The sequence below is a fragment of the Drosophila erecta genome, unplaced genomic scaffold, assembly GCF_003286155.1.
Source record: "Drosophila erecta strain 14021-0224.00,06,07 unplaced genomic scaffold, DereRS2 tig00000055-arrow-pilon, whole genome shotgun sequence".
Classification (NCBI taxonomy): domain Eukaryota; kingdom Metazoa; phylum Arthropoda; class Insecta; order Diptera; family Drosophilidae; genus Drosophila; species Drosophila erecta.
The window spans coordinates 9,283,859-9,296,803 of NW_020825200.1; the positions used below are offsets into that span (position 1 = coordinate 9,283,859).

The window sequence follows — 12,945 nt, forward strand, 5'->3', positions numbered from 1 at the left end:
AAAAAGGAATTCAAAAATACAATATTTGTTCAGTGCAAAATGTTTTATTAAATAGGTCTCATTTCATTATTCACAAATAAATCAATACATTATTTGCATAAAGCTAAACATCTAACAAATGCGCTTTCTTCGCTTGTAAAATTTGTTTTCCGTTTGTTTCTCGCTAAGTCGAAAAAAAGCTCTGGGCATACACATGCATGTACTGGAGGTAAAACAGTTAATATATTAATATATTAATCGAAAATTCACCGATGGGGTGATATAGTGTAAGCTTAATACTAGGCCAACCGTTTAACGTCCCTCAAATATCGGCTTTCCGTTGCTTTTGATTCATCTCATCCATGGATAGGCAAATCTTTTAGATCGATTGTACATTAAAACCCAAATCAAACCCAACATACACTGGTGTTTGGGTGTCATTTTTATGTAACCTGAGTTTGATCCCAGCCTATCCAGTCTTATGCCTGCTTCTTCGAGCTTGAGGCTTGGCCTTCTTTGCTCAGCTTTGTGTACTCAGCCTGCATGATGGACTGGCATTCGTCGATCAGCAGCTGTACGTCCTCCTTCTGGTACTTCTCGGTGGACACCTCGGGAAGGATGTGGATTAGGGCGTGGCCAGGACGGAATGTCTTCTTCTCGTCATCCATGAATGAGTACTTCGATATGACCACCGGCTGAACGGGACTCTTGCCCTGGAGTGCGATGTGGAACGAACCCTTCTTAAACGGCAGCAGCGAGTCCTTGGAGTTCCGCGTGCCCTCCGGGAAGAGCAGTAGCTTGCAGTTGCGCTCCTGTATCGCCTTGGCCTCCTTTTGCAGAGAGTTGATCGAGTCGGTCTTGCGGGACCGGTTAATGTAGAGGGTTCCCCAGAGCCATGCGCCAATGCCAAAGAATGGAATGTAGAGAACCTCCTTCTTGGAGACGACTGTTGCTCTTCCGATCACTGGCCACAAATAGGCCAGAACGCAAAGATCAACAGCACTCTGGTGGTTCATGATCACCACTGCGCCGTGGTCCTTACGGACATTCTCCAGACCTCGCACCTCCATTGTTATGCCCACCAGGCGGCAAAGCTGGCGGAAGCACCATGATGGAAAACTGTAAGATTGAAATATTCGAATAAATTTGGAAACTTGGTGGGCGCGTTAGGTATTTTTACTTACAGCGCGTTTCGATAGTCCCTCGGTCGCAGGATCATAAAGGGCACGCACAGAAAGACTATCACACCAGCTCCAAAAAATATAAAGAACATGCGCATCTGATAGGGAGCCTTGGCTGTAGCGCTCAGGATTAGAGCCACCACGCAGGCCAGGCCAATTACTTCGCATGTGCAAGCCATTTTGTGAAGCTACTTAGCCGCAAAGGTACCCTTTTCTGAAATAATAACAAATATTTAATTTAAATGATTACTGATAGTAATTTTTATAAGCTGAACGAATATCTTTCGAAATCTTGGGCCTTTGTATTGAACATTTAATGCTTGGGTTTCTACAAGCTACAAGCTAAAGTGAAAAATCAACATTCGTGACTAAGCTCATTCAAAAAATCCTCATTATTGAATTTAAAAAGACTTGGGATTACGAGATTGTTGAAAAAGGCGCACTGCGGCAATTATTTTCAATTCCCTCTAATTTGCATACAGTCTTGATTGGTCAACAAACTATCATGTGATGCTTTTATCAATTCTATACCCATATTCCACCATAGCTTTTCAAACAGAACAAATAGTTCCACTAGAAGTTGGCGTGATTAATGCTTTATTGCCAGTACTTCCATGTTTCTCAAGTTGGATTATAAATACGAGCGTTATCCCTTTGGTAACAAACCTTAACAAGGTCGCCTCACGTCCGATACCGCCGGTGGGGCAAATAAAACTGAGAAGTCCACTGACAGGTGGGTCCGTTTAAACTGGGAATCGCGCACGACTTATCAGAAAGTGTCCAATTGCTTTTGTTTGAATTAAGGCAGTGAACTTTGATATCTCGCTGATACATGTTATAAGCAAAACGTTCGACTTAGCTTCTCTATCAGCTCTTGGTAAAACCATGACGAATAGTTCATACATTGTAGATTCGAGAGATCACAATGGTAATCAACTGCTGGCGATACGCCTCGAGTGGCCCGAAAAGGAGGCATTTGCTTTTGCCAAGAGATTACTGTTGTTTTATGGTATGGTAATCTTTTTATAGCAACACACATTTTCGTTATTAATGAAAGAGGACAATCAGCTTGATTAAAAGATTACACATAAATAATAAAAGAATAGTTATACTGAAGTGGGAAGAACTAGTAAGTGGTAAGTAAGTACAATCCAACCCAACGCTTAAGCGAAAAAAGCCGGGTATTCAATGTTACTTTGTTTGTACTTTTGGCTGAAATTCACAGCTCGAACTTTGACATTCAGGTTAGAGCTCATATGTACTTTTGAAGGAACATCATTACTCCAACTTTATATTTCAAGTAATTACACACAAGGGATGCGTGTATTTTGCAACATTAAACTCATTATGCATATCGCCAAGGGTACTTTAAACATTAGAAGTCTACGTGAGATTGGTACATTTTTGGTTCCAAATTCATCACATGATCCTTTTATCTTTATGACCACATCAATATCAATATTAAATTCAGCTTCCAGCACTGGAGGTCTAATCAGAACTTAGTTGCTTTCAATTGTTTTGTCGATCTTGAGTTACTTTTAACAACCTGTGCTTGTAAATTATATACGAAACGACTTCCAATGTTGGCAATAGCAATTAAGACAATTGTAATTATAGCATATACATATACATATACGAAATTAGGCTGTTGAAGCTCTGAACTGATGTCAAACTCTTGATACCGACGTGACCTTTTGCAGAGTAATTACGTGTTGAATGGAAACTAATAGGGCTTAATCAAGCGCCAAGATCTAGTGGTTATGCCATTTCCTTGGATTTTCATTGATTTTTTCCATAACGTGTATGGAAATTATTGTGAATGCCACATTTTCGTCCTAACTTTGTACTTAATTTGCAATGCGATATTAGACTTTCGATATAGCGGCTCAGTAATTGGTCATAAATGGCTTATGTTATTGGTTCTGCAAAAAACAAACGCTAGGCGATAGAATTTCCACGTGTTTATCGTTATTTATACCTCTGCGTTTATTGGGTTCCAGGTACACACGGAAAACTAAGCAATGATATAAGAAACTATAAGAGCTTACATTGTTATTATTCTAGGGGGCTAAAAGAGAAGTAAATTACAGATATGGTTTTACAGCCTGCAAGTGATTAGAATGCAAATGAAGAAATTTCAGATAAGTACTATGCACTCAAAGGGGTCAAGATTCTAACTTACATTTCTGACAGTGTGCTAAAATCAATTTATCTACTGCACTTGTTTGACTTTTTGTTAACAATTTCCACCGGCACCGCCTGCTTTCAATATATCGCGAAGGGGGTAAATGCTTTGACTTCCATTATCAGTATCGACGTTCGACCATCTCAGCGAAGCGTTCGGAATGGGACAGGGGAACACGGGATTCATTCAGCCAGCACAAGCTCAGGGTACTGATAAGATTGTGGCATGATTTCACGACGGGGTCATGATGGGCATTGTTTCGTTACAAAGCTGCTACGCGTGTGACGAGGGCGGAAATTAACTTAAGTCCGGACCCGGGGTCTGGGGTCTGGGGCCTGGACCTTCTCCACAGTCTCCATTTGCCGGTCAATTTAGCGTCTGCGTTTCAAGTCAAGTTCAAAGTCAACGAGAAGACTCTAAGCTCTAGAACTAGACCTAGCTTGAGTCACGACACAGATTCATTTGATCTGCTGATTGGACATTCCTCATCGAATGATCACTTAATTGCCGAGTGGAATGTTTAGGACCCTAATCTTTGGTTGTTTTTCACTGTACCCAAACTGGAAGGCACTCTCATGTGTCCGGCAAATGCCATATTCCTATGTTTCGAGGTAATTGCACGCAAGTGTAAACAAACATTAAATTAGCAGAAGTCTCATAGGATAGCAAATTTGCTCATTCGATAGGGTGATATTATCTGCTTCAAGGTGCTTTAACCTGTCATTAAGCTAAAATGCAATCTTTGCGCTGATTTAACTTTAACAATTATATTTTATCTTTATGGTTCAGCCTTTTCAGCGTAGCTAGTGCGCAGCGATATTGTTTTTGTTCTTAACAACTTTTTAAATCATAAGCCTATGATAGGCTAAATAGGCTAATAGTCGCATTTGGAAGAGCCCAATTTTGGAAATTTCATAACATTATAAATTCCCTTTTTCGTAGTCCTTATTCATGAATTATTCACGCACTTATTCATTTATATACGCACCATGGCAACAGTGAAAAGTGAGGAATCCCAATAACCCAAAATCAACAGGGACTTGGTGGCAAAACAAGTAACACTCATGGGAACTACAGGGCGTAAGACCAAGCTCGGGTTAACAGCATGATAGGTACACAGAAAAAAATAATAATTCAATTCTCACACTGCAATGTTAATTGGAAATGAAGTGTGCTTTTTGTTTATGTAATAATTGTAATACTTTCAACTTGATTTAAAATATTACAAATTTATCATAATATCAAGTAGTGTTCTTCATATTTATTGAAAAATCTTAAAAGCACAATGTGTTTTCAATCCAATTAGTTAATCATTTCAATTATATAATCAAAATAAAAGCATTGAAAGTGATGACGTTCAAAATTTTCTCTCTGTGCAATGGGGGAGAGAACAATAAATGTACACGGGGTTGCTGTTGCTTTTATTCCTTCAGGACGGGAATAACACACTAACCGCATGGGAGAGGATTGTTGTGGAAGAGGGAGGTGGTGGGGAGAGAAAAGGAGTGGAGGATGGAGAAGCAGTAGGAGCATAATAAAGACAAAAAGTACGTGGGAGGACAACAACAAATGCAGCCCAAATTGTACAAACTCACGGAACAGTTATTTCCCTCTTTGGGTGGAAAATTGTTGCTGCTAATTCCTTCGCTGTTGCTGCTGTTGTTGTTGTTTCTGCTGCTGCGTAGGCGTAACAGTTGTTTTGCGATGTGTATGTGTGCGTTCTAGTGTAATTTGCAGCATCTGCAATGCAATAAATTCCTCTACACGAACGTCAGTTACTTTGCAAAGAACAAATAATCGCACTGCTATTAAACAAAACCCGCGCAAGCACTCAATCAGGATTAGTTAACGAAATATTAGCGCGTACACGCAGATTTTCAAACAATTTCCACTTTCGCCGAAAAAGTGCCGGCACTCAAAAATACCTCCGCTTTAATCAACAGTCCGCGGGCAATTGAAAAAGCTTTCGCTTCGCATGTTCACCGCATGTACCTACATAGGTACGCATCAATTAAGTACAATGCGCGTTCTAAACAATAACTTTAATTTCCTGAGCTGCTTTAATGGTACATGCAACTCTTATTTAAAAGTGTGGCACTAGCAATAAATACTTATGTAAATCTTATAATAGATATTTTATGGAATAGTTTTTAAAATGTCAACGTGTTGGAAGAAATTACATTGTATTCTATTTGCGCATCCCCATTACACACTAAACACTTTGATCTTTATTTTGCGCATCAGATTTCAGAAATAAGTTTATTAGTTACTAAAATTATGGTCCAAATATATTAAATGGAAAACTAAATATATTAAAATGGAAAAGTACTCTTATGAATCTGAACTTTATTGAAATGCAAAATAGTGCAATTTCAATTGGTTGTGGCTTTTTAAAATATTCCAATAAATCATTTAAGTAACCCACTGTGCAGCGGTATATCGATTTCCTCCGACAATCGATTGGGCCATGTTGTTAAATTTCGCGACTTATCGATACTATCGTGGTGGATTGACCATTAACCAACGCGTTTTATTTCCACCGGTGCGGCTTTTTGTTTGCTTGAACAGTTTGATAATCTAATGCAATTCTGGTTTAAATGCATATAATCGAAGAATGCATTCATCGGAGATCAACATAACCCAGGATGAGGATGTGAGCACTTGCCGGTTGTGCCACCGTGAAACGGATCCCAACTCGCTAAACATTTTCGGTGGCACTGTGGAGTTTTGCAAGGATGTGTCCATTGCAGAGGTTTCCCAGGGTCTCTGGAGCGTTCATGTGAGTGGGCTTTTGATAATCCATGGGACAAGTGCATAAATAACTTCTCCACTTGCAGTACGATCGCCACGAATGTTTGTCGGAGCTCATTTGCTCAACTTGTCTGGAGATCGTGAAAGATGCCTTCGAACTGCGAAGAGGGATGCAGGAGCGGGAACAGTCCCTGCAGGAGCAATTAAAGGAGCTGATTAAAGATAATCCCAAGTACCGTCCAGGCTTAAATGGAAACCCCGGAGAATTTGTGCCCGAGGAAGGCTGCATTATTGTGGACGTCGATCCAGAGAAGATGGCTGACAGCAGTGAAGACGAGTTCGCACTCGGCTCCGACGGGGAGTTCGAAAACTATGACGACGATGATGATGAGGAGGAGGAAGACTATGATGAGGACGACGAAGAAGATGGCCAGAACGGCGACGACGTCGACATGCCATTGGGCATGGATGCGGCCCAGATGGCGGCTCAAAAGACCGTTGCCACCAATGCCAACAACGCGGAGGCACGGCCCAAACGGGCGTTCCTCTGTCAATACTGTGATCTGGGTTTCACCCTGCCCGTCGACTGTCAAGAGCACGAGCGGACTGCTCATGATCCTAATGCGCCGTACTGCTGTACCTACTGCAATCTTAAGCTGGTTACCCGGCCCGCTTTGATTTCGCACATAAAGACACTGCATGACCCGGAGCGTCCGTATGTGTGTGCCCACTGTCGGAAGGGCTTTGTGCGCCGCTCCGATCTTAAAAAGCACACAATCGTGCATACTGGCGTGAGGCCCTACACATGCAACGTTTGCTCCAAGAGTTTCTCGCGGAACACCAATCTGACCAAGCATATGCGCATTCACAGCGGTGTCAAGCCGTTTGTTTGCCAGCAGTGTCCGCGATCTTTCCAGACGGCTGTGGAAATGATGCGCCATACACGATCACACGGAGAGGTAAAGGCTTTTCAATGTGGCCGCTGCCCTTACTCCTTTTCGCGCAAGGATAAGCTGCTAGCCCACCAGCAAGTCCACACCAGGCGGGACGTAGAGCAGCAGCAGCAAATGGGTCAAATTCCCCCGATGGAGGGTGACTTGCAGCAACAGGCGTTCCAGGCAAAACAAAAGGCTCCCGCACAAACCAAAAACTCGCGCAATTACCGATGCGATGTCTGCGATCGAACTTTTCAACGGGAGAGGGACCTGCAACGCCATCGAGCTCTTCACATGGACTCGCTGTTCGCCTGCAAGACATGCAATCAAGGTTTCAACCGACGCGAGCAACTGCAGCGCCATGAGCTGGAAGCCCATGGGCCCAGTTTCACGTGCGGAATCTGCTGCATTAGCTTTCTGCATCAAATTGAGCTGGAGAATCACCTTAAGGTTCATCAGTTGCAGCACAAGATGGCCCAGCGGGCTCAAGAGGCTTCTGTTCTGCCCCTAAAAATGGCCGAACAGGCTCCAGTGGCTATGACGGCTCCGGTAGTTCAGGAACCCCAGCCAATGCGTCCTTCGGCGGCGGAACTGTCCTTCTACAGCAACATGATTCCCACAATGAATCTGGGCTTCTACAGCGAGACTCGTCCCGAGGAGTAGAATTACATATTTACATATTTAACAAGCTTAGTTGATAGGTTGGAAAAGTTTTGTAGGTCAAGGCTGTTTTAGTCTTTCAGGTCAACTTATGTTCCATTGATGGAAATGGATCTGTGTAGTTTAAGTCATCTGTCTAATGTCTGCCAAAATTAGCTTAGCGGTTTTTAATAAAAGGCCAAACCTGAACAAGTTATCTTTGAGATCGACTGATTTTGTAAAGATATTCAAATTTCCTCATACATATATTGGTAAGGATTCTGCTTTACTTAAAAACATCTCCATAGATGTTGGACTAAGTAAGTAGTTTTATTTAATATATATAAATAAAATATCAAGTAATACAAATGGACAACGAAATATTTTTAAAATCTAACTAAGCGTTTTTCTTCTTAACGTAATTAAATATAAGAATCGATAAATAATATTAGTTAGTTCTTAGAGGAGTCAAGGTATTTATTTGTTTAATTTAGAAGTTAACCATTAAACATTTTGGAGAGCCCATTTCTCAGCGGACATCGCAGACCAGCATGTTGCGTGCAACAAGTTGCAAGTTGTCTTGCTTCAAAGCTTCAAAGCAACTGCAACGCTGCAGACTCTTTCGTGAGGTCGCCTCGTACGGTAGTGCCTCGACCATCGCTCGGATCTCGATCGCCTGGAGATCTCGTAATCGTCTGGAAGTGCGCGTAGTGAATTGTGCTGGTGCTGACAGTGTAACGCTTGATAGAATAATAAATAATAAGAGTAGGAGGGGGCATCCACAAAGAAATGTGGCCAAGCTACCATAAATAAAGTGCGGATTTCAAACGAGACGATAAATCTATTCCCGAAACGGGCACGCAATCGAGGGAATTCGAATCCACCTTACGGTTCGCTTGGCTTTGGATAGGTTCAGGTTCCGCTGAGAGCGGTAAGTACGCAATTACCTTGGCACCGGCAAGGGTCACTTCGCAGGCGATTTATGTGTATGTCGGTGCTGTGCTGGCCCGGGGTCTTGGGTCTTTGGGTGTTTAGGTGTTGGCGTTCCCGCTGGGCGCACTCAGTTCCCAGTCCCCCAATCCTCGGCCGGAGCCTGACCCATCCCCAGCCATGACAAATGAACATGTTGCCGGGGCATGATCAGCGGTCCGCGCTGCTTTCCTTTGATTGAATTGAAATATCCACAAGGTTGGCGGACCATGCAGCGGGGTAGCCACGGAAGGTTGCATGATTTGAGTAGCACCAGCAACTTTTGTCATTCCCAAAAAGATAAGGGGCACGAGAGGCAGTGGTACTCGCAAGTAAAGGCACGTAGAATCCCAGTTGCCAGACGTCGAGTCCTTCGTGTCGTCGCTTTTTGTCCATTTAAACCTCAAGGAATGCGAGGGGTTCTCTTTTGTGTAGCCCATGGTAACCTTCTGGCTAAGTTTCAGGCTTAATCATTTCATAATAAAAGCTGTGCTTGCACCCGATTGTTATACAAGTATTGGCATATATTTGCTGTATATGTATGTATGTATGCAATGGTTGAAGTCTTCTTTATAGTCCCCAAGCTATTTCCTTTTTATCCGATTTATGGGATAATGTCTTTACTTACTGCCCTACACGAATTAGTAAACCATAAACCAATAGAGTGGCGAAATCTTTAAGTTCTTGACAGCTTTCATTAGAACCTTTGTGGCCGTCGATAAATAAGCTACCGCAGTGAAATTGACTCACTAGCTTCCTTTGTGGATTGCGTGTCTGGATGCACGAGATTCCGTGGAACCACCTGTGGTGCGAAAGTGCCGCGATTGTGGACTTGCGAACATTTGCGAGAGCAATTTTACTTCTGCGGATGCAAAGGTTGAAGTCTTACTCATTCCGATTAGCTGGTGGACTGGCGGACTGGCGGACGAACGATTCCACTTCCTGGGAAGATAAATGGACGCTAGTTTGATGGAAAACTCTATTTAGCACGCAACTAGAGCTGATTTACAATATTTTACAGAAATTGTGCCATACAAGCCTTCGGGCGCGAATTCTTAAGCCATACAGCTCGCAACAACTTAATTACTCATCATATACACGAACTATGAACATCCCCTTGGCGGATATCTTCCAGATCTGATTGCGTCTTACATCTATAAAGCATTTCCCAGTTGTTAAAACTTAAGTTTTATTCCTTTTTCTAATGTGAAATAAAATGAAAATTAAAGTTAGGTTTCAACTGAATTTGAAGCCTGATTTTGGAGTGCAAGTTGAAAAAATAATTAATTTAAATTGCAAGTTGATATCTTAGCTGCCAAACTCACTGAACCGAGACCGAAAGATACATCATTTTGTATGGAATGATGTGTGTTGGAGATACCCATTCCCAGGCTGTCTTCCCTTTCAGGGCAGACCTTATCGACCCATCCCAACATTGTGCATCATGTATTGCAAATCGGCGGACTGATGGGAATACGAATACCAGTTCGAATGCATCAATGTCAGCCAGACAGACGACACTTTTACATCTGTCAATCGGAGGCAGTGCCTCCTCTGTGCCCCCTGTAGATGTAGATGTATATGCCAGGCACTACCCAGCTAATCTCTCATAAGTACTCCCCATGCTGTTTCTCTGAAGAGTATTTCGCTGTTGGGAGAAAGACGTTTTCGTTTCACATCCGTTTCGCTTGTTTTTGATCAGATGCAATTCAATTTACAATTCACTTTCTTCTGCGCAGACAATGCGATGCAGCAAATGCTGCATGTATAGTACGAGTATAACGTTCCACTTGGCTGACAGGCGGTGTTAGACCTCCGGTTTTCCATCATCTTCAGTCGTTTTTGTCGCCATCCGCTTACTGTATCATAAACATTCATGCCAGCTTTTTGTCTTTCTGTCCTCGCAAAGGGTCTTTGCGTTCCGTGGATCGTTTTGTTATGACGCTGAGAACGTCAGATTATAGTTAATATGCTTAGAGTCTTAGATTATAGCCGGGAAAGAAGTTCCGAAAGTTAAATTCAGGATCAACAAGGTTAAATCGTCCAGCGCAAAAGTAATCCAATTAAAACCTATATATTCCATATTGCTGCCCATTAGCATAAATATCCCCTTATGATCACCTTTTCAAAGGTGCTCCCAGCTTCGAGCTGAATCCTTGCCACTTTTTCCCCGTTCCGCTGACTGTCGCGCGACGAGGCTGCCGCCAGAAACCAGTTCCTTGGCTCCCCGTCCTCGACGATCTCATGAGGTATTTGTTTGGCACGACATTTGCTTCTTGGCCGTGGCGATGTTGTGCTGCTGGCCCATCCGAGTGGCAGTGGCACGCCTCCGACTTTTCCATGGTGGCGATTCTGGTGACGATGGCTATGACGTCGTCTCCACAGCACCGCCCTTCCAGTCCTCGGATCACATCATGTCGTCACGCAAGCCTTAATTCGTTCATTAATTCAGCCGGCAAACGGTTAGCCGGTTCGGTGGGCGTGGAAGTAGCTGGAAGTGTTAATTAGTTGTTAGTGTCTCCGCCTGCCCATCGAGGATATATATACTTAATGAGCGCCGCTGCAGCTCCAGTGTCAATCGTGAGTGCCTCTGCCCAGTGCCCAGTGCCCAGTGCCCAACTGCTTATTAATCTATCCAGATAAGCAGGAAATTCCATACACGGCTGCAAATGGAGGTGGCAGTTGGAGATTTATCAACTAAGAGCGCTTTAGCTCTTCAGTAAATGTCGAAATAAATGGTGTGTTCTATTGTGTTGTACTGTATGTTTTCCAGTATTTGGATCGGATATTTTTAACCGCCGCTCATGCCAGGTGATTTCCATAATTGTGTAAATTGCTCGACTCGAATCGGCATTTCCACTCTTGAGAAATGCCCCTTGTCTGCGAGGAACAGTCACAAATTAGTGGGTCCGCCAACTGAAACTGGGCACATCGATCCAGCGACCAATTGCAGAACCCTTGCGAATAAATTCCTCGACAAGCAATTTTGACCCGGGCCCACCGATCCACTGCAAATGGCGCAGGTGATGCGAGGTGAGGTTCAATCTTGGAATTGGGCCCCGGAGCGGCAGTGCACTGCTATAGACCCCTTCTTGCGCAGGATGCCCAGAATCACCTCCAGAATCTGGTGTGGGTGTGGGTGTGCAGCTGTGTGTGTGTGCTGTCAACTGCCAGTGATCCATAGTGCCCATGCGGAAATGTTGACCAAGGGTGTGCAGTTGCTTTGGCCACATCCACATCCACATCCATATCCATGGCCAAAGCCACATCCATGGCCATAGCCATAGCCATTGCCATTGCCGTAGCTCTTGGGCCATGGCAATTGCGATTGCATTTTCTTTATCGCATCCTGCACAAATTACGAAAATATTTCACGTTCCCCGAGGTTTGGCCAACTTATTTGTATGTGAGGCTGTGCCGGTGCCTCCATGGGTCACTTGCCCATCGAACGTGTCCACATTTGTTTGGCCACGGAGCTCTATTGAGGAATTCCCTGTCCCTGTTCCTCGTGCTCTTTGACTTGCCGCGTGGGAGAGATAGATACCTATGTGGTTGCCAATAGAAAATACACCCATAGCAGGTTACTTACTATCTTTTCCAGCTAGGCGGCAAGTTCATGGGAGTCCAAGGAAGTGCATCAATATCTAATATCTACTTATTTATGGTCTTTGTTCTCAACTTGAAAAGTTAACGATTTTTAGATTCAGTATTCCAGTTTGCTAACTCGTTTTTTGCACGCACGTTCTAAAGAATTCATAGCGAAACAAAAAATTGGAGTAAGCCACCGAGTAATTGCAAACTGGTTAAGCCAAATTGAGTCGGGATTAGTTAACCTGGAATCATATATTGCTATTTAATAACTCACTGTGAAAGGAAACGCGATTAATAAAAACTCGCCCTGCAATTAAAAAGGAATCTAGCCTGCGAATTTAATTCATGATACAAGGTTTCAAATGTTTCAGTTCCTTTCATTATTGCTAAAATCAGTTTGTTAAATAGTTTGAACATCAATAGTTCATCAGTTTGTTAAATAGTTTGAACATCAATAGTTCATCAGTTTGTTAAATAGTTTGAACATCAATAGTTAATCAGTTTGTTAAATAGTTTGAACATCAATAGTTCATCAGTTTGTTAAGGTTAGGCAGTTCCAAATGCAGCTTTAAGTGTTACAACAAATTCAACAGCTAATAAAACCTTTTAGCACTTTGGGCAAATTGAACTTTATTTTTACAATGCCTAGCGGACGGCTCGAAACCCACAATTAGTATAAAACTCAATCGTTAAGAATCTGCTGATTGGCTTGTAC

General features: G+C 42.8%; 3 protein-coding genes across 4 annotated transcripts in view; 2 read left to right on the forward strand and 1 right to left on the reverse strand.

Annotated features, from left to right (window-relative positions):
* Positions 1–30: 30 nt before the first annotated feature.
* On the reverse strand, positions 31–5,322 carry LOC6542883 (putative 1-acyl-sn-glycerol-3-phosphate acyltransferase acl-2). Of its 2 annotated transcripts, none has more exons than XM_001969168.3 (3): positions 4,941–5,322; positions 1,164–1,374; positions 31–1,098 (listed from the first exon to the last, which is right to left on the reverse strand). In XM_001969168.3, exons 2-3 carry the CDS (start codon positions 1,337–1,339, stop codon positions 459–461), a joined length of 816 nt encoding a protein of 271 aa, XP_001969204.1. In that variant the 5' UTR covers positions 1,340–1,374; positions 4,941–5,322; the 3' UTR covers positions 31–458. The 2 variants fall into 2 exon arrangements, with proteins under 2 accessions (XP_001969204.1, XP_026835043.1); XM_026979242.1 differs by lacking the exon at positions 4,941–5,322 and adding an exon at positions 1,827–1,961.
* Positions 5,323–5,800: 478 nt separating this feature from the next.
* Positions 5,801–7,895, forward strand: LOC6542165 (zinc finger protein 436). Its single transcript, XM_001969169.3, has 2 exons — positions 5,801–6,124; positions 6,183–7,895. Exons 1-2 carry the CDS (start codon positions 5,960–5,962, stop codon positions 7,692–7,694), a joined length of 1,677 nt encoding a protein of 558 aa, XP_001969205.1. The 5' UTR covers positions 5,801–5,959; the 3' UTR covers positions 7,695–7,895.
* A 393-nt stretch (positions 7,896–8,288) lies between these two features.
* Positions 8,289–12,945, forward strand: part of LOC6541803 (unconventional myosin-IXb) — a 28,719-nt gene continuing 24,062 nt past the window's right edge. The window contains exon 1 of the mRNA XM_015159924.2: positions 8,289–8,601. The gene's annotated coding sequence lies outside the window, so the exon portion shown is untranslated. The remainder of the gene's footprint in view (positions 8,602–12,945) is intronic.

Coding starts and splice junctions, on each gene's coding strand:
- LOC6542883 (XM_001969168.3), bottom strand. CDS start 1,339: ATGGCTTGCACATGCGAAGTAATTGGCCTGGCCTGCGTGGTGGCTCTA. Junction 1,099..1,163: donor AGGGACTATCGAAACGCGCT/GTAAGTAAAAAT, acceptor TCAATCTTACAG/TTTTCCATCATGGTGCTTCC.
- LOC6542165 (XM_001969169.3), top strand. CDS start 5,960: ATGCATTCATCGGAGATCAACATAACCCAGGATGAGGATGTGAGCACT. Junction 6,125..6,182: donor AGGGTCTCTGGAGCGTTCAT/GTGAGTGGGCTT, acceptor CTCCACTTGCAG/TACGATCGCCACGAATGTTT.